Here is an 18,862-nt window from a genome sequence, read left to right on the forward strand (position 1 = left end):
TTGCAATCAGCTTTCAGTTAAAGATTCTGAATTAAATATTGAAGTCTTCATATCATTCACAGATTTAAAGGCCAGAAGGGACTATGAGAGCCATAGGGCTGGTCCACACTACCCGCCCAATTCGGCGGGTAGAGATCGATCTTCTGGGATCGATTTATCGCGTCTCATCTGGACGCGATAGATCGATCCCAGAAGCGCTCCCCCGTCGACTGCGGAACTCCTGCTCGCCGAGAGGAGGAAGCGCTGTCGACGGGGGAGCCTGCCTGCGCCGCGTGGACCCGAAGTAAGTAAATTTAGTTCGATATAGGAAACGTTGACTTCAGCTACGCTATTCTCGTAGCTGAAGTTGCGTTTCCTATATCGATCCCCCGCCCCAGTGTGGACCTGCCCATAGACTACCGCCCATTAATTCCTGCATCTAGCCCACAACTTCTGACTCTGAACTAGTTTTGAACTGTATCGCTTTAGTTTCTAGCCATTGGATTTTGTTATGTCTTTGCTAGAGTAAAGAGCACTGCACTATCAGAAATTTTCTTCCCTTGTAGGTATTTACAGCCTATGATCAACTCCTCTTTTATTGGCAAAATAGATTGAGCTTCCTTAGCCTCTCATCATAGTTTCTTTAGTCTCTTAGTAGAAGATTTTTACAGAACTTGAATAATTCTTGTTTCTGAACTTTTTTCCAATTTTTCAACATCCTTTTTAAAGTATGGACACAGTGCTCCAGTAATGGTCTCACTCATAATGCTTTGTACACATTAGTAACACCACCTCCCTGCTTCTACTTTATTTTTGTGTGTTGCTACATCCAAAGATTGTGTTGGCTCGCTTTGCTGACACCTTACCAGGGGGAGGGATAACTCAGTGGTTTGAGCATTGGCCTGCTAAACCCAGGGTTGTGAGTTCAATCCTTGAGGGGGCCACTTAGGGATCTGGGGCAAAATCAGTACTTGGTCCTGCTAGTGAAGGCAGGGGGCTGGACTCTATGACCTTCCAAGGTCCCTTCTAGTTCTAGGAGATAGGATATCTCCATTAATTTATTTAGGAGCTCATGTTTAGTTGCTTACCTGTCACAATCCTTAAGTCCCTTTGAGTCACTGCTTTCCAGGATGCAGTCCCTATCTCCCTACATTATTTTTCCTTTTAGATGTATGACCTCACATTTAGCTATATTAAAATGCATGTTGTTCAGATGAGCCCAGTTTACCAGTCCTGAAGTTAGAGATGTCATTTATGTCAATCAGTGTCAACAGGTGGTCACTTTTTAATGTCATTTTAGGCATTTTAACTTGTTTGGTTTCTTCTTTTGCCTTATTTTTACCATTTTAATAGTCATGCTTAGCATTTTAATCTTCCAAGTGCTAATGAAACCTCTCTGCAGTTCCAGCTCTCTGAGGCCAGTTACTAATATCATCCCCATTTTATAAATGGGGAAACTGAAGTAGAAAGGAGAAGTGAGTTCCCCAGCTTCACAGAAGGGCCAGTGTCAGATCCAGAATCTGTAGACACCCCCAGCCATTCACTCATTTTCTTTCTCTCTTGTTATCTGTTGTTGCTCAAACACTCTATTTTCCTTCTTGCATTGGTAGGTTTGCCTGCTTTCTGCTTAGATTCTCTTGTTCTTCAGTTTCTAACTCTTTAGAACCTGGTGTCACTTTTAGTGTTTCTCTTGCAGAGGTGGGTGAACAATTTGGCTTGAAACGGGAACCTGTCAGAACCACCTATGACCATGTGCTTCCTGAATATTTCAAGTTACTGCAAGTACTCGGGACAGTGAAAGTTGACTTTTTAGGGATGACCACTGCATGTGGGCCTATACCACCTTTCGGATATGTTAAAGTAAGCATGCCTTCAAGCCAGCAGACAAATGTCTCTCATGAACATGTATGCAGTTCCTATATTATTCTCCTTTTCACACATATTTCCTTCCTTCCATAAATGCAATCTGTCCCTCAATTGTCCTTTTATCAAGAAGGCAAAATGTACTGTATAAATACAGTTTTGGAGGAAAAACAAGTGCTTAGTGTAACAGATACTGAAAGTTTAAAAAAAAAAATCTTCTAGAATGTTGCCGTCCTCAGAGATAAAAGGAAGTTCCATACTTGCTTGCACTGAAAGGTTTACCATTGATTTCATCTATCATGATCCTGCTTCCAATGTACCTTCTTTTAAAATATTCTGGAAACTTTTATGTGACAGACTAATTACATGTTAGTCTTCTTAACTTGTCAGTAAGACAGGTGCTGCCAGTGTTGTCCAAGGGATGCAATAACTTATGATTCCTCCTTTCAAACAAAAGCTCTTGCGTGATAAAGCATATAATCTCCTCTGGCTTCTCCAGAAGAGCGTATATCCCTAAATTCAACTTCCCTTACTGTTTGTTTAACCTTACTAATTCTAGTGTGTAAATAAGACATGGAAACTCAAATCCAGAGGAAATCTGTAGCTACCTGTCCATACGTTTTTTTATTAGTAAACACAAGAATCACTGTCCATTTTTTTTTTTAAAAAGTAAATGTTCATAAAACCGTGTGAAGGCCACATCCTGAAAGGATGTCCTCCAACATCACCTTAAAGTTACACACCTTCATGTTCAGTAAAGCCATTCACCAATTCACTGCAGTACAGCATTGTCAGAGAGCACTGGGGAAGACTTGTGACAACTGCTGTCTTGGGCCTTGAGCTAGCAAAGTATTTAAGCACGGTTTAAGTGCTTTGCTGGATTGAGACCTTGGCCAGCAACCTGTAGAGTAAACATCTGAAGAAGACAAGGAGTGTGAACAACTCTAAGGCAGTAGCTTTCTCTGTAGGCACAAGCACACAATCTTTCTGGGTTCAATAACATGCCCAAGGTGATCCTGGATTTGGTCTTTGCTCATCTAACAATGTCTCTGCTGGTTCCTACCAGCAGGAGAGGGGAAGAAATGGTGTCTAACAAATGGACCTTACATCTGATCTAGCTTTCCAACTTGATCTCAGATAAACTAGAGATCCTGCCTGCCCAAGGAATAAACTATGCCTCTATCATGAATCTGACTACAACCAACCTGCATTTTTAGGAAAATAAAGACAGAGGTTTTAATATTGTGTAGTTAGTAAGCAGTTAAAGCCTTAGATTATGAGCAAACCTTAAAGGACAACACTACCTGTGAGCAGCAATAAATAACATTTAATGAATCATGACAAGCTATGGTGATTTGGCTTCCCTCTCTCCCCAGTCTCATTTTGAGGAAAACCTACCTGGCTCCCAACTCTTCTTCCTACCCTGCCTGGCTTTCTTTACTCAGAATTTTATGTTGAAAATGAACATCTCTCACTGCACAGAAGTGACAGTACGGGGACCCAATTTTATATGTAGGAATGGAACAATGGCAGGGACATCTTCATAGCATTTCACCCAGATATTAAGCATTCTCCATGGACGTTTTTATTGCTACTTAAAATTATGTGGCCTACACTTTCAAACGTGCCTAGTGATTTTCGGTACACAACTTATAGCGGTCTAAATTTTCAGAAAGCACCGAGTCACCCTATAAAATCAGTTGCATGCCCCAAAATTGAGGTACCCAGAATCACTAGTTACTTTTGAAAATTTAAACATGTGATTCTAACTTTAAAATATAGGCATGACGAGTGCGGTGAAAATTTTCACTTAATTGAATATTTTAGAAATTTCCTCTAAACTGCAAACTACTTTCAGTTCCTTTTATATGAATCATAGAAATGTAGGGCTGGCAGGGACCTTGAGAGGTCATTTAATCCAGCCACCTGCGCAGAGGCAGGACCAAGTGTACCCAGACCATCTCTGATAGGTATTTGTCTAACCTGCTCTTAAAGACCTCCAATTATGGGGATTCCACAACCCAGCTTGGAAGCCTATTTCATTACTTCACTATTCTTTTAATTGGAAAGGTTTTTTTCCTCATATCTAACCTAAATTTCCCTTGCTACAGATTAATCCCATTACTTCTTGTCCTATTGCCAGCGAACATGGAGAACAATTGATCCCTTTATATAACAGCCCTTAACCTATTTAAGACTATAATCAGGCCTCTCCTCAGCCTTCTTTTCTCAAGACTAAACATGCCCAGTTTTTTAAACCTTTCCTCATAGGTCAAGTTTTCTAAACCTTTTGTCATTTTTCCTACTCTCCAATTTGCCCATATCTTTCTCAAAAGTGTGCCACCCTGAATTGGACACAGTATTCCAGCAGAAGCCTCACCAATGCTGAGTACAGCAGAACAGTTATCTCCTCTTACATATGACACTCCTGATAATATGAAGTTTTTGTTAACCTTAGGTGTTGCAGCTGCCAGGGCTGGATTTAGGGGCCGGTGACCCAGGCGACCGCTTGGGGTGCTAGGCTTGGGGGGTTGCTGGGCTTGGGATGCTGTTTTTGTTAACGACAAAAGGGAAAATAGAATGTTTGAAGTAAAATGTTTCAGGTATTCCATATGTGGATTCATTTTTCACTAACCTCTTAGAATGTTCTGGACCTCTATAGAATCTCAGGGAACCTTCCAGACTTTAAGAACTACATTTTCCTCAAACCTCTTAGAATGTTCTCAGCCATGCCCTGCCAGTCAGTCAGTGAGATATAAGAATGAACTGAAATGAAGTGAAAACGCAGCTGCACGTTGTGATCCTTGTTTTACTGTGTAATTGTGAAAGTATACTTGTGTTTTAAGACTTGAAGGTGAGAAAAGCTACTTTTTGAACCAAAAGACTAGGGCTAACATTCTAAGGTTGTCACCTACTGTAAAACTATTTAATACTGGTCCACCCAATGTTGATGCACAGTTCAATGATGTTAGTACATTTCAGTTATTCTTAGAATTAAAAAGTTTCTATAAGCTTAGAGGGAACAATTTTTTTATGATTATATACGGCATGAATAAATACAGATTTACAGATCCTAGCAAATTTATCATCTTCTATGAAAAGGATAAATCATGCATGCAAATTGTGCATCGAAATGGTGAAATGGGCTACAAATGCAATAAAAAAAAATAAGGTATTCAAAAGTTTAACAAATGGAGAGGGGGTGCCATTTGGTCTAGGGCTGGCCCTGGCAGCTGCCATACATAAACTAAATTTGGCAAATCTTTAGTGCTGTGTGGAATACTTCCTGGAATATTTTAATTTAGTTTTAACAGTTAATATGAAACTTTGAAAAATAAATAAAACTCTTCCAACTCTGGTGCTAGCTGTTTTACATGCTAATGGGCACATGCTGTCTGCTCTTGTATGTTGTTACAAAAGGGGGAGAGGATACACTGATGTCTTCCCTCCTTGCTCAATTACAGAGAGGACAGCTAGAACTCTGGTGCTTGAGTATCCTGACTACAAGGTACATGGGAGTCATAATGCTGTTTGGAGCAGTAGTGTGCTCCAAGGAGAGGTGGCTGGATGTACTTAAGTGAAGTCACGGCAGTGACAGGGTGGTCTGCTCCTTTAAGGGTCAGGGGGCCTGTGGCCAGCCAGTCCTGTTTGAATATTAGACCCAGCTGGGAAGAGGTCAGGCGATCCCTATAACTCACTGAGACCCCTCAGAGGGGAACTGCAGGTGCAAGTTTGACTCCTATAACTGGCCTTGGAGCAGACACAGAGGTGGGGGTCTGGGCAGCCACCCTGTCTCTGTAGCCTGTGTTGGTGAGGGTAATGTATTTGTTTTGTGTAACTTCGGAGTTTTTTTGTTTCAATTAATAAACCTTGCACTAGGGGGTAGTGCCTGAAAGAGATCTGGGGGTGGTGTTTAATCCTTCCTGGGCTGGGGGAAAAGGCCTGGAGCCCTATCACCTCATTTTCTGCATTCTGCACTATCTTGGACTCTGAGGTACCCTTTTAATAAGTATAGCACTTGCCTAGGCTTCCACAGCAACACTGGATGCATTTCATTTGCCTCTCTCCTCAGGCAGAATGCCTCCAACTGCTGCCACTGGTCTGATGGCCCTCCATGCACATACCACTGCTTGCACTGCAGTAGCTGGTACAGCCACAAGCTAGCTATAATATACACATATTATCATGAATAGTTCAAGAAAAATAAAAAATAGAAGCACATTGATTTAACCAAATAACTGTATTGCTTTAGCCGTGATGTGTCTAGATCATTAGGGTAAACTTTTTTCAAAATACTATATTACACCTTTCATTACCCTTTTAACTTTATACACTTAGTCTCCCCCAACAAAATTAGCTATATCAAGACAGATTTTGATGCTTGTGAACCACTTGGTGATGCAAAGGGGATAAAGAACCATCTTAAAAATCCCGCTGGATATTTATGTTGCACAGAGGAGTCCCTAGCTGGAGTAAAGCCACCATAGCTAACTCTATCATACTTACTCCTGGCCCTCACCAACATAAAGGAGCTGCCAAGGATATCACAAGAGGAGGAAGGGATGTGGGTGGACATAGCTCTACTTTCCAACAATGCTGGGCCAGCAGGAAGTCTCCTCGAGGCTGTTACTACCAGCATAAATTAGAGGAGCCCTAAGACCATTTTAGTTTACACCATCACCAAACTAGCTCCCAGCTGCCTTGGGAATAGGAAGTAGGAAATTTGCCAGAAAATTGTTTAAGCTATTTAATATTAAAGAAAATCTCCTGCAGTTTGGAACAACTTACCAAAAAATTCTGCCTGGCTGGAGGAATGGAAAAGGGTGTGACATTGATTTATAACAGAGCTTATTAAAACTAAACATGGAAAAACTACATTGCCACATTATTATATGTTGTATGCAATCAACTTTATTTATATATATTACATTCCCAGTAGCTGCTACCTTTGTTCTGAAGAGGGAAAACAGGCACTGACTAGCTCTCTGAGAGGAGAAATATTTGGCTTCTTTAAGTTTGTGGAGAAAAGATTCCATCTAAAAGCAGAAACAACAATGTACGTGAGATACAGGATCCCATAAATTTAATTTGTTAATCTGTTTTGTTTTAAATTTGCTCTACTGTTTCATCTTTTAGTCTCTGATGATGGTTTATAGTCTGTTTTTTTCCCCCCACAGGTAAATGTAAATAGGCTCCCACCCCCAATCTTACATTGGAAAAGTCTTACAATTTGATTTATCCCTGTGAAGAGAAATGTTTCCACTTTCAAAATATGAAAAGACTTCAAAGAATGGCTAATATGAAGGATTTTGGCGGGGGGGGGGGGTTATTGACTTTGTTTTTTGTCAAAAAATATTTGGCACTTCTATAGGGCCTGATCCAAAGCCTATTTAACTCAGTTGAAAGAGTCATTGGGTTTTGGATCAGGCCCATAGTGCCTTCTATCCAATGATCTTGAAGTGCTTTACTAACATTAGACAAGGTGGTGAGGTAAAGTCTTTTACTGGACCAATTTCTGTTGGTCAGAGAGACAAGCTTTTGAGCTACACAGAACTTTTCTTAATGTTATCACATTAGCCTCACAATACTACGGGGTAGTGGAAAAACAATGTTATACTTAATGTACAGACCCTAATTTACCTAATTATTCTATTTTGTTTGTTTGAATTAGTTTATGACTGAGTTTAGATAGCTGTAAAATCATGACTGGTGTGGAGAAAGTAAATAAGGAAGTGTTATTTACTCCTCGTAACACATGAACTAGGGGTCACCAAATGAAATGAATAGGTAGAAGGTACTTCCTTTTGTTTGTTTTATATTTCTTCACACAACGCACAACCTGTGGAACTCTTTGCCAGAAGATGTTGTGAAGGCCAAGACTATAACAGGGTTCAAAAAAGAACTAGATAAATTCATGAAGGATTGCTCTAGCAGTGGCTATTAGCCAGGTAGGCAGGGATGGTGTCCCTAGCCTCTGTTTGCCAGAAGCTGGGAATGAGTGACAGAGAATAGATCACTTGATGATTACCTGCTCTGTTCATTCCCTCTGGGGCACCTGGCATTGGCCACTGTTGGAAGACAGGATACTGGGCTAGATGGACCTTTGATCTGACCCAATATGGCCGTTCTTGTTCTTATGAGTTTGGGCATTTTGTCTGAGGTTCCAGATGCTGCAGCAGTGTTGGCTGAGTATTGAAATGATCTGAGAGGGCCCAGTTCTTGGGTTCAGTGGAGTTGTGATGAGTATTGTGACTGTTTTCATACGTTCTGGCCTGATTGGGGAGTCAAACAGAGGTGTAGATACTGATTTCATGTTTTCTACAGCCATGTGATTGTACATGGAGCTTTGTATAGAGATTCTAAGAGCCCAGTCCTGTTCCCATTAAAGTCAGTGTCTATACTTACACTGACTTCAAGATCTGACCCCTAAACATCTGAAAAGGGATTCCCACATTTCACTGGTTGTCTAAAAGGATTTGGAAACCTTACATATACTCACTGTGTTGTGTAGGATTACCTGTACTGTCTTATGTCTCTCTATTGTAATATCCTGTCCTCTGTTCTGGGTTTTAAAGAATTTCAGACATTTTCAGGTCTCAATCTTGCTTTATGGAAACAGGATTAAGATATTAAGGTCTAATATAGTTTTGCAGGTTTATTTTTTTTAATTATTGCTTTGAATTCTTGGGTTCCAAGCACTAGTAAAATTGGACTGTGAGAATCTTTAATGTGTCTTTGGCAGTCCTTTGCGACTGAATGATAGTTATTTCTTCTACCAGTTGTATGTTTGTCTTTCTTTGTGTCACTAGAGCTGATGCAGGATGTTAGTGACTCCCAGAGTGTTCACATAGCTGTAGTTTTAAGCATCTGTCAATGTTTCTTTGCTATATGTGCTTAAAGGGGGTCCAAATGATTCAGCTAGGAACATTGCCAAATTAGGTGGAATCTCCTCCTTTGATCTATCCTACCCTTCCATGCTCTCTCCCCACCCGATATCTGTTTGGCTGTTTTTAAGATCTCTTGGGCTGTGAGAGCCTAATCCTAAGAGGTTCTGAGCACCTGCAATTTCTGTTTAAGTTAATGGCTGTTGTAGGTGTTCAGCACCTGTTAGAAACAGGATCTAAACATTAATCATTTCACTTTTCTCTTTACATGACTTGCTATCCAGGCACCTGATCTTGAATCACTGAAGTCAATGGGAGTTTTAGTATTGATGTCAATGGGAGCAGGAACAGACCCCAAGGGCTCTCTTCTTTATTTCTGTTTTAAATTATTTTGATTTGATTGATATTTAGATAATTCACTTTCAATTATTTTTTTCACCCATTACATTTTATTTTATTATTACTGCTTTTTTTATCTTCCTCTTTTCTAGAATTGTTCTGCTGGTTTGTATCCCACACATCAGCAATTCACAATATATGGAGTTATTCTGGAAGCTCTATGTTGATGCTAGTGGAATGTTTTTGCTAAACATAAGGGCCGGTCATAATGGACAGTTCATTTGAGTCTAAAGACAAGACGTTGCTAATTTGCTAAATGTAAGTGGTTGATTGGTTTTCATAAAATTAATATACCATTTCATCTGACTGGCAGATAGTTATCTAAACTCAGATACAAACTAATTCAAACAAACAAAATAGAATAATTCAATTTTTAAATTTATTTTCTATCAACAGAAAATTAAAGGCCAGATGAGACTATTTGGGAGACTAAGACCTGGTCTACACTAAAAAGTTAAGTCTACCAATTATGTCTCTCAGGGGTGTGGAAAATCCACACCTCTGAGCTACATAGGGAAATTTACCTAATCCCCAGTGTAGACATCACTATCGCCTATTAGGGAGGTGGATTACTTATGCTGAGGGGAGAACCCGTTTGCCATATCTGACTTTTTTTTCCCCCCCATTTCTATTTAATTCTGCCTTTATGTGGGTGTAACACCTCTTCAAGAGAAATGTAGACTTTGCAGGGATGGAAAGTTGATCTACCAGTACTGTATGAAATGTGACTCTATTTTGATTGCAATTTGTGGAGTAATTAAAGCATTTTTACTGTTCACTTGACAGGGTTGGGATTGGGATTTTTATTAGGGAGGAAGGATGGCTTTGTGGATAAGGTCCTGGCCTGGGATTCAAAATATTGGGGTTCAGTTTCTGGCTCTGCCACAGACTTTCAGTTTTACCTTGGGCAAGTCACACAATCTCTGTGCCTCATCAGTTTCCCATCAGTTAAATGGGGATAATGATGCATCCAGGTGTGCTGTATGGATAAATCCAGTAATATACTTGTAAGCTTCACAGATACTAGCCAATGGAGAGTAATGGGGGCATGAAAGTAGAATATAGTTATCTTTTCTTAATTTTTTTTTTAACTACTGCCCATCATCCTGGTATCTGAGCTCTTAGAATCTTTAAAATCAATAGCAGTAGTGAAGTCCCGAGTGAACCTCATGGAGTCTCAGGCTTTTCTCCCTTTTTGGAGTAAAACTGGGGCAGGGTTTGTTGTCAGACACTCCCGGTGTGGTGCTCTGCTCTGTTCAATGCTGATATCAATTGGCTGCGTGCGTGAGTTCCCTCTGTGTGCTGCCCCAGCTCTGCGCAGATAGCTGACACAGCAGATCCCAAGAGAACCCCCAATGACCACAGACTCTAGTAAGGTACGAAGGCACGTCGGCCAGGTTTATTGTCAAACGAAGCACAATAATAGTTCCCTCTAGACTTTACTCTACAGGACATACTACGAATACGTGCCCCCTGGCAATGGACTCAGCTCAGTCAGTGGCGGGACTTTCTACTGCCCCCTAGGCTGGACAAAGACATCCACTCAGGGGCGCATTCTTATACACAGGTACAAACAAGTTACACATCACTCCTGACGTATTGAGGTGCAACCCCTCTACGCAGCAAGGTACAACCCCACAACGTAGCAAGGTGCCGCCTCTCACCTTGTACATGTTGGTTCGAACAAAACAACTCTATCCATCATATTACCCCTTTGGCCCTGTCAGTGGGATGGGTCAGCTTGTTCCTTGTTATCTGTGTGGAGTGTACAAGTATGCAAATGTTCTGATATCTGGTGTCCAGTACCTTTTAGGTATGTCTCTTTTTGCAGCATCAGCCCTTTCCTTGCCAGCTTCTGTGAGCAGGGCCTGCCTCTAGCTCACAGCTTAACTTTGGTTTATGTTAGCAAAAGTCTTGACCATTACTTTAGTTCAGACCTTAGGCCTCATACCGGGCCTCTGATACCAAGGTTTATATCTCAGGGCCTCTTCTTACTACAGGGATATTTTTTATTTTATTTTATTTTTTAATTGATTTTCTTTGTTATTGTCTGGTTGGTATGGGTACTCTGGTGTTTATATAACACCCATGACTTGACTATCCAGGGTATATCTTCCCAACACCTCTCAAGTGAATGGATCTGGAATGTTGCTGAGGAAAGACAGAAGAAAAGGATAAAACACTGAGAATCAATAAGTATATTATCTTCCTGTACTAGCATGCCAGCCCAGTTCTGATGCGATCTTTCAATTTTTCCCTCCCCCTACGGCCTGAAATGACCAGTCTCTTCTTTTAAGAGGTCTTTTCACCCCATCTCTGGGTACTTTTCTGCATAGTCATGCTAATTGACTTCCAAATGAATTAACACACATGGCCAGGGAAGGATATGTAGTTTTAAAAGTGAGCGCAAGCCTGGTAGCTTGGAGGCAATGCTCTTCGCAGCCTCGTGGGACTTCCCTTTGAGAACATCTGCCCGGTGTGGTGAACCTACCAGAAGCCACGAGAAAAGGAAGCCCGCACTATCGCTTTCAGATAAAGAACGCTGAAGATGAGCTGCCCTGGAACAGGAACGTTTCCTATATGGGGATATGTATTTGGGAAGCTTTTTTAAAACAAGAACTAAAATATTTAGTTCGTTAAAGGAACACACGAAAACGTGACTTCAGGCATTCCTATTGCTCATGTCTCATTTTAGCAATATACAAGGAAGGGGCATAATAAGGTGTGTGGGGGGGGGGGGGGGTTAGGTCCCAGGCACTTTCCCTGTAAGAGTACCCACCGATTTCTTCCCCGGTGAAAAAGAACTATTTCTCTGCTTCTGCCACTTCGTCAAGTCATGATATTATTCAACCTGCGCACCTTTCCAAAGGCATGTTACTTTAGGTTTTCTTGATGAATTAGGCATCAAATGTGTACAGGGCGTAGCTTCGCGGCGCGCCTTTAGAGTCCACCTTCCTCCCAGCTGCTCAGTCACTCTGTGACAGCCCTAAGACGTGACCAGTACGCCCCCGATCTCTAACGAGGGAAATGCAGTGTTCCCATTTACACGAGGTGGTGCCTTACTGGAGTCCCGGCAGTGCCTGGAGGTTCACTGCGGTTGCCCTATGTGTCAGATGAGGTTACCCACAAGCTATTAGCAGGAGTAGGGCAAAGTGTGTGGCCGGCCAGGGGCTGCTCTGAGGCTGGGACTGTGTAAAGCAGGAGGGTTTCAAGCTGAGAGCGTGTCTCTTGGTAAATGACAGAGCAAACCCTCACAGCGTCACCCATCCAGCCCAGGCGCCAGGGCTGAGGGAGGCTGGGAGCTGTCCTGTCAGGCCGGGGCTGGTGGCTAGCCGGGCAAGGCGGTTCACGCAGCTGTGGTGCCTGCGGGCTGCCCCGGCACTGGCAGGAGTATCTTGGCCGCCGGGCGTCTCCCAAAGAAGGAGAAGCCGCAGCCGGCCGGCCAGGGGCTCACGGGGCGACGGAGCGGGGGTTGGGGCTCCTGACTCACCGAACCAAAGAGGGGGGACAAAACCCCACGTGGGCCCCCAGCCGCTTCTCCCCTGAACCCCTCTCGCCCCCATTCCTGTTCTCCAGGACCCTTCCCTTTCCCCCGAGTGCCGCCCCCTCCCTTTCCTGACCCCTTCCCCCCGGCCCTGCCTCTTACCCCTGCGTCCCGCCCCCACAACCCCACCTTCCTCCCCTCAGTGACCCGCCTCCGCCCCCCGCCCCATCACCTCGCCGCCCCGAGGGGGGAACAGAGCCAGCCCCCTGCTCCCCCTGCTCCCAGCCGGGGCTGGCCGCGCTGGTGCCGCCCGCAGCGGAGGCGGGCTGAGCAGGACACCCCCCCGCCCCAGTGCAGTGGGCGGCGGCGGCTGCAGCAGCAGAGCCCAGCGCCGGTTGAGAGGTGCAGGCTGGAGCCCGGCGACGTCTCCGCACCGAGCCTCTCCGTGCCCAAGCGAGCGGCGCCCGGGAAGGATGCGCCGCTGGCCGCTGCTCCTGTGGGGGCTGCTGCTCCCCGCCGCCACCGCGGCCGCCGGGCGCTACCCGCACAGCGCCGTGCTGGACGGGGCGGCCGGATACCGGCTCCTGTGGGGCCACCAGGGCAGCAGCATCTCCTTCCGCCTGGAGGTGCGCACCCAGGGCTACGTGGGCTTCGGGCTCTCCCCCACCGGGGCCATGGCGTCCGCGGACATCGTGGTGGGAGGCGTGGCCAGGGGCAAGCCCTATCTGCAGGTAAGAACCGCGCCGCCCCCAGCACCTGGCCGACGACCCCCGCTCCAGCCAGGCTACGAGCTGCACCGCCGCCAGCAGCTGCGCCGCTGGGAGCAGCCCGAGGCAGCGGGAGAGGACGGAGCGCTGGGGACCAAGTCACGCTCTGCCCTTGCGTGTGCCCGCTCTAGTTCTCTCGCCTCTGCGTCTCTCCTCTTCCCTCCGCACACCCTGCTTGCCTTGCTGTGCCCTGCCTGCTCTGCGAGCCTCTGCCCTTCCCTTCGCTAAGCTCTCTTCCCGCTCGGTCTTTCCCTGCCCTTTCCAGCCTTTCCTTTCGCTAGAACTAACTTTCTTTCTTTCTTTCTTTCTTGTGTATGTGACCCTTCTTCTGTCCCTCTGCCCACTTTTCCTTTATTAAAGCTGTCACGGTGCTCCTTCCCCCCCCCAGGATCAAGAATAGATAACAACCTTTTTCTCTCCCCTTTCCCCGCTTTCTCCGCGTTGCGTTTCGGGACTGAGCTCTGCGCCCGGAGAAGTGAAGCGCAAAAGCGGAGCCTCTTCCAGCGGCATGCGCCTTCCTTGGCACACTGTTGCCCATGAACAGTTAACTACGCTTCCCGCGGGTGGCGCAGGCTTCGTGTATTATAATCTTCCTGCCCTTGGAGTTTCTCCTTTCTAGCCAATCTATAAACCCTACCGACATTATGATCGCCTTATAATCGGGATGTAACTTCCCCAACTTTTAGCCCCAGATCCAGCCTCATCAACTGGAGCATAAACTGTCTCTGCCCATCTCTGTTCAAGCCATTATGTACTGGAAGCAGACAGTAATAGTTTGACCTTGTTCTCACAAGGGGGTTCAACAGCAGCAACTTTATGTTATGTGAGTACAGTATTTGTACTTGCAAAATGTACCTCCTGGTAAGACAAGCTCCCAGGATGGTTTCAGTGAAACTCTCCAGGCCACTTGTTTTAATATAAGCCTGGCGGAAACATTTGCTAGGTAATGCTAAGAGGCCTGGCTTTGAAACAGGAGTCCAGAACCACATCCCCCTAACTTAATTGGTGTTGTAGAAGTGTATAAAAAATTATTAGAAATTGATCAGATGCCCGTTTTGCCATGGGAACAGCAATCCATTCATAACAGTGTAAATCTGAAGGAACTATTTTGAACCCAATGAACTTAGATGATGTAAAATTGGTGTGAGAGGAGAATCAAGCCTGGTATCTACAAATGATTAACCAAATTCTGCCACTCTTACTTGCCTTGAATAGTAATTTATTCTCCCAGTAACTCCACTGATTTTAAAGGGGCTACTCATGGAGTAAAGTAGTAGCCAAAGCAAATAGAGGTGGAAAAAATCAAGCCCTATAATATACTCCTGAGGGCATCCTGTGCCAAAAAAATTAAAAATGCTGTGCACAATATTTTAAAATTCTGCACATTTTGTTTATTAAATAAATGTGGAGGCTCCAGCATGGCATTGGGGAAATACAGGTCACTGGCTGCACAGAAGTGGGAGAACACTGTGCAGTTCCCTTCCTCCCCCCCGGGCATGGACTCAGCGGTGAGGCTGCACCCAACCCTGACACACTGCAAGGACTGGGCCTGCCCCAGAAACATCCAAAGGCCCTGCCCCTCTATGCCAGGTGCACCTGATGTGGGCAGGCAGGCTCAGCAAGGCAGGATCCAAGTGTGGAGGGGCTTAGTGTGGGGGGATCCAGGTGTGGGTTGAGAGGGTTCTGTGCGGAGCAATCTGGGTGCGGACAGCTCAGTGGGGGATTTGGGTGTGGAGGGCATGTGGATGCAGAGGGGATTGTTGGGTTTTTTTTGGATGCAATGGTAATGGGACTCTGCAGGGGGGTCCAGGTGAAGGTGGTTGGGGCTCAGCAGGGGGAGGGGGTCTGGGTGTGGGGGGGACCAGATGCTGGGGGAGTGGGACTCAGTGGGGTGGGGATCCAGGTGCAACTGGTTGGGGATCAGTGGGGTGAGGATCCGGGTGCGGGTGGCTCATCAGGGTGGTCCAGGTGCAGGGGGAGTGGGGCTCCTCGGAGGGGGGTTCTGAGTGTGTGTGTGGGTGAGGCTCAGTGGGAGGGTCTGAGTATGAGGGGGTCTGGATGCATGGGGGTTGGGCGATGGGGGAGCAGCTCTCTGTACAGGGATCCCTCCCCCTGCAGCTGAGGAGCGATGGGTGCAGGAAGCCGTGGGGGTGGGGGAAGTTTGCAGAGTTTCCTGCAGCTGGGGAAGAAATCTGGGGATGAGTCTGATCCAGCGCAGGGGATATTGTGCAGGGGAAGAAGAAATCCCATCCTCCCCAGCCCAGAGTAGCAGCTGAGCCCGGCACAGGCTAGGAGCCACCAGCCAGGTCTTCCGCAGTCTTGCCTCCTGCCCCACAGTGCTTTGCCTCTCTGCCGGCTGCCCTGTGCACCCAAAACATACTGCTGGGGAGGGTCACATGACCACTCTTGTGGCTTCCCTTTGCTTCCCTGTCAGAAAGTCATTTTCTGCGGGGAAGCAAAAAATCTACGGGGGACATAAATTCTGCTCATGTGCAGTGGTGCAGAATTCCCCCAAGGGTAATAATTGTAGCCTTTCTTTTCTCCTCCAGGATTTACTAGAAGTATTTGATCATTGAAACGACTTCATACAAATTGGAGGTGCTTTTATTTTAAGCATATGGCATCTCTAAAACTTCAGCAATGGAAACCAAATTCTAAAATTTCTCTGTTGCATCAACTCAATAATCAAATAATCAATAATCAGATTTTCTAAAATAAACTAATTTTGGAATACTAGTAACATGTTTAACATTTGGGATACTTTGTTATTTTACTGCATGAAGTACAGGCATATATTAACTGATAATTTCAGGTAAAAAGGGATTTTCTTTGATCTTTCAAACTGAAGATAGATTTACAGAAAATCTGTCTTTGAATAAAACACAAAACCAAAAGAGACCAGTTTAGTTATCTGGAAATGTATGTCTTAGGGTATGTCTACACTACGAGGGTAATTCGATTTTACTTAAATCGAATATGTGGAATCGATATTGCAAAGTCGAACGTGTGTGTCCACACTAAGGACACACTAAGGACAGTAATTCGACTTTGTGAGTCCACACTAACGGGGCGAGCGTCGATATTGGAAGCGGTGCACTGTGGGCAGCTATCCCACAGTTCCCGCAGTCCCCGCTGCCCATCGGAATTCTGGGTCGAGCCGCCAATGCCTTCTGGGTAAAAAAAATTTGTCGTCATCCGTCCGTCACTAACGCCCTCCCTCCCTCCATGAAAGCGCCGGCGGGAAATCAGTTCGCGCACTTTTCTGGTCAGTGACAGCGCGGACGCCACAGCACTGCGATCATGGATCACGCTGCGACCATCGCTGCACTTGTGGCCGTTCTCAACACCTCGCAGCTTATCATACACCTTTCCCTGAGGCAGATGCAGAGAAATCGGGCGAGGAGGCTACGGCACCGCCGTGAGAGCCTGAAGTCGGAGAGTGGCACAGAGCTGTCAGAAACCACGAGCCCCAGCGCCCAGGACATCACGGTGGCAATGGGGCATGTGGATTTTGTTGAACGGCGATTCTGGGCCCGGGAAACAAGCACGGACTGGTGGGACCGTATAGTGCTTCAGGTCTGGGATGAATCCCAGTGGCTGCGAAACTTTCGCATGCGGAAGGGGACTTTCCTCGAACTTTGTGAGTTGCTGTCCCCTGCCCTGAAGCGCAAGGACACCCGCATGCGAGCAGCCCTCACTGTCCAGAAGCGAGTGGCCATAGCCCTCTGGAAGCTTGCAACGCCGGACAGCTACCGGTCAGTCGCGAACCACTTTGGTGTGGGCAAATCTACCGTGGGGGTTGTTGTCATGCAAGTAGCCAAGGCAATCGTGAAGGTACTGCTCCCAAAGGTAGTGACCCTGGGAAACGCGCAGGTCATCATAGATGGCTTTGCCGCGATGGGATTCCCAAACTGCGGTGGGGCTATCGATGGGACTCACATCCCTATCCTGGGACCGGACCACCAGGCCAGCCAGTACATCAATAGAAAGGGCTACTTTTCAATGGTGCTGCAAGCACTGGTGGACCATCGGGGACGGTTTACAAACATCTACGTCGGATGGCCGGGCAAGGTTCATGACGCTCGTGTGTTCAGGAACTCTGGTCTGTTTAGACGGCTGCAGGAAGGTATTTACTTCCCAGACCACAAAATAACTCTTGGGGATGTGGAGATGCCTACAGTCATCCTCGGGGACCCAGCCTACCCGCTAATGCCCTGGCTCATGAAGCCCTATACTGGCGCCCTGGACACAGAAAAAGAACTGTTCAACTACCGTCTCAGCAAGTGCAGAATGGTGGTGGAGTGTGCTTTTGGCCGTCTCAAAGGGAGATGGAGAAGCTTACTCACTCGCTGTGATCTCAGTGAAACCAATATCCCCATCGTTATTGCAGCTTGCTGTGTGCTCCACAATCTATGTGAGAGCAAGGGGGAGACCTTTATGGCGGGGTGGGAGCTAGAGGCAAATAGCCTGGCTGCTGATTACGTCCAGCCAGACAGCCGGGCCATTAGAAGATCCCAGCGGGACGCCCTGTGCATCCGGGAGGCTTTGAAAGCTAGGTTCCTGAGTGAGCAGGGCAACCAGTGACTTTTCAGTTTGTGGACAGAGAAGCTGAACCTGCCCCCGTTTCTTTACCCAGTTCATTTTGACTATCCTCTCCAGTTACATACCCCCTTCACCCCCTTCCCCTTCCCAAAAAATAAAATCATTTCGATTTTGTTAATGAACAGCGTTGTCTGTATTGCTGTTTTCGCGGGAATATTTTAAACCGGGGACGCAGACTGTGGCGGGGGGCGGGTTCAGTGTTCTGATGCAAATGATGCTTCTAAACTCCCGGAATGACAGGCTCCGCACTGGTGGACTGGTTATTTCAATGGAGAACATGAAAAACACCTCCCAGACTGACCAGGGTAACCAGTGACTGCACTGTGTATGTGTCCTGATGCTGGACCTGACACCGCCTCTGTACCCTGCTAAAGGTCACTGTCCTGCCCAATTACCAAGCCCCTTCCCCCCCTCCAGACAGACTCTCCCTCAAAAGAACCTGACTGAAACAGTAATGGAGAGAAACAAACATTTTATTGCGAACCAGACATGAAACGTGGGGTGTGAAACTTGGACGGGGGCTTCTGTGAGGTGGGTGGGAAAGGACTTATGAAATTTTGGGGAATGTCAGCCTTCTAGTGCTAGAGCAGTCTGCAGGGGTTGACTGAAAGTTTTAACGGCCCTTGCCGCCCCTCCTTCTTTGGAGTTTGGGTGAGGGTGGTGTGGGACTTGGTGGCGGGTGAGGGCGGTTACAGATAGACTGCAGCGGGGCTCTGTCCTCCTGCCTCCGGTCTTGCAGAACATTCACAAGGCGCCGGAGCGTGTCCGTTTGCTCCCTCATTAGTCCAAGCAGCTTTTCAGTAGCCTGTTGGTCCTCCTGACGCCACCTCTCCTCCCGTTCCATGACTGCTCGGTGCATTTGTGACAAGTTCTCCCTCCACTGT

At 46.1% G+C, this 18,862-nt stretch overlaps 1 protein-coding gene across 1 annotated transcript in view; it reads left to right on the top strand.

Moving 5' to 3' along the window:
* The first annotated feature begins 13,082 nt into the window (after positions 1-13,082).
* Positions 13,083-18,862, top strand: part of MOXD1 (monooxygenase DBH like 1) — a 96,751-nt gene continuing 90,971 nt past the window's right edge. The window contains exon 1 of the mRNA XM_026649544.1: positions 13,083-13,340. Within this exon, the coding sequence (XP_026505329.1) occupies positions 13,083-13,340 (258 nt within the window). The remainder of the gene's footprint in view (positions 13,341-18,862) is intronic.

This window comes from Terrapene carolina, unplaced genomic scaffold (genome assembly GCF_002925995.2).
Source record: "Terrapene carolina triunguis isolate 2854851 unplaced genomic scaffold, T_m_triunguis-2.0 Scaffold85, whole genome shotgun sequence".
NCBI classification, from domain to species: domain Eukaryota; kingdom Metazoa; phylum Chordata; order Testudines; family Emydidae; genus Terrapene; species Terrapene triunguis.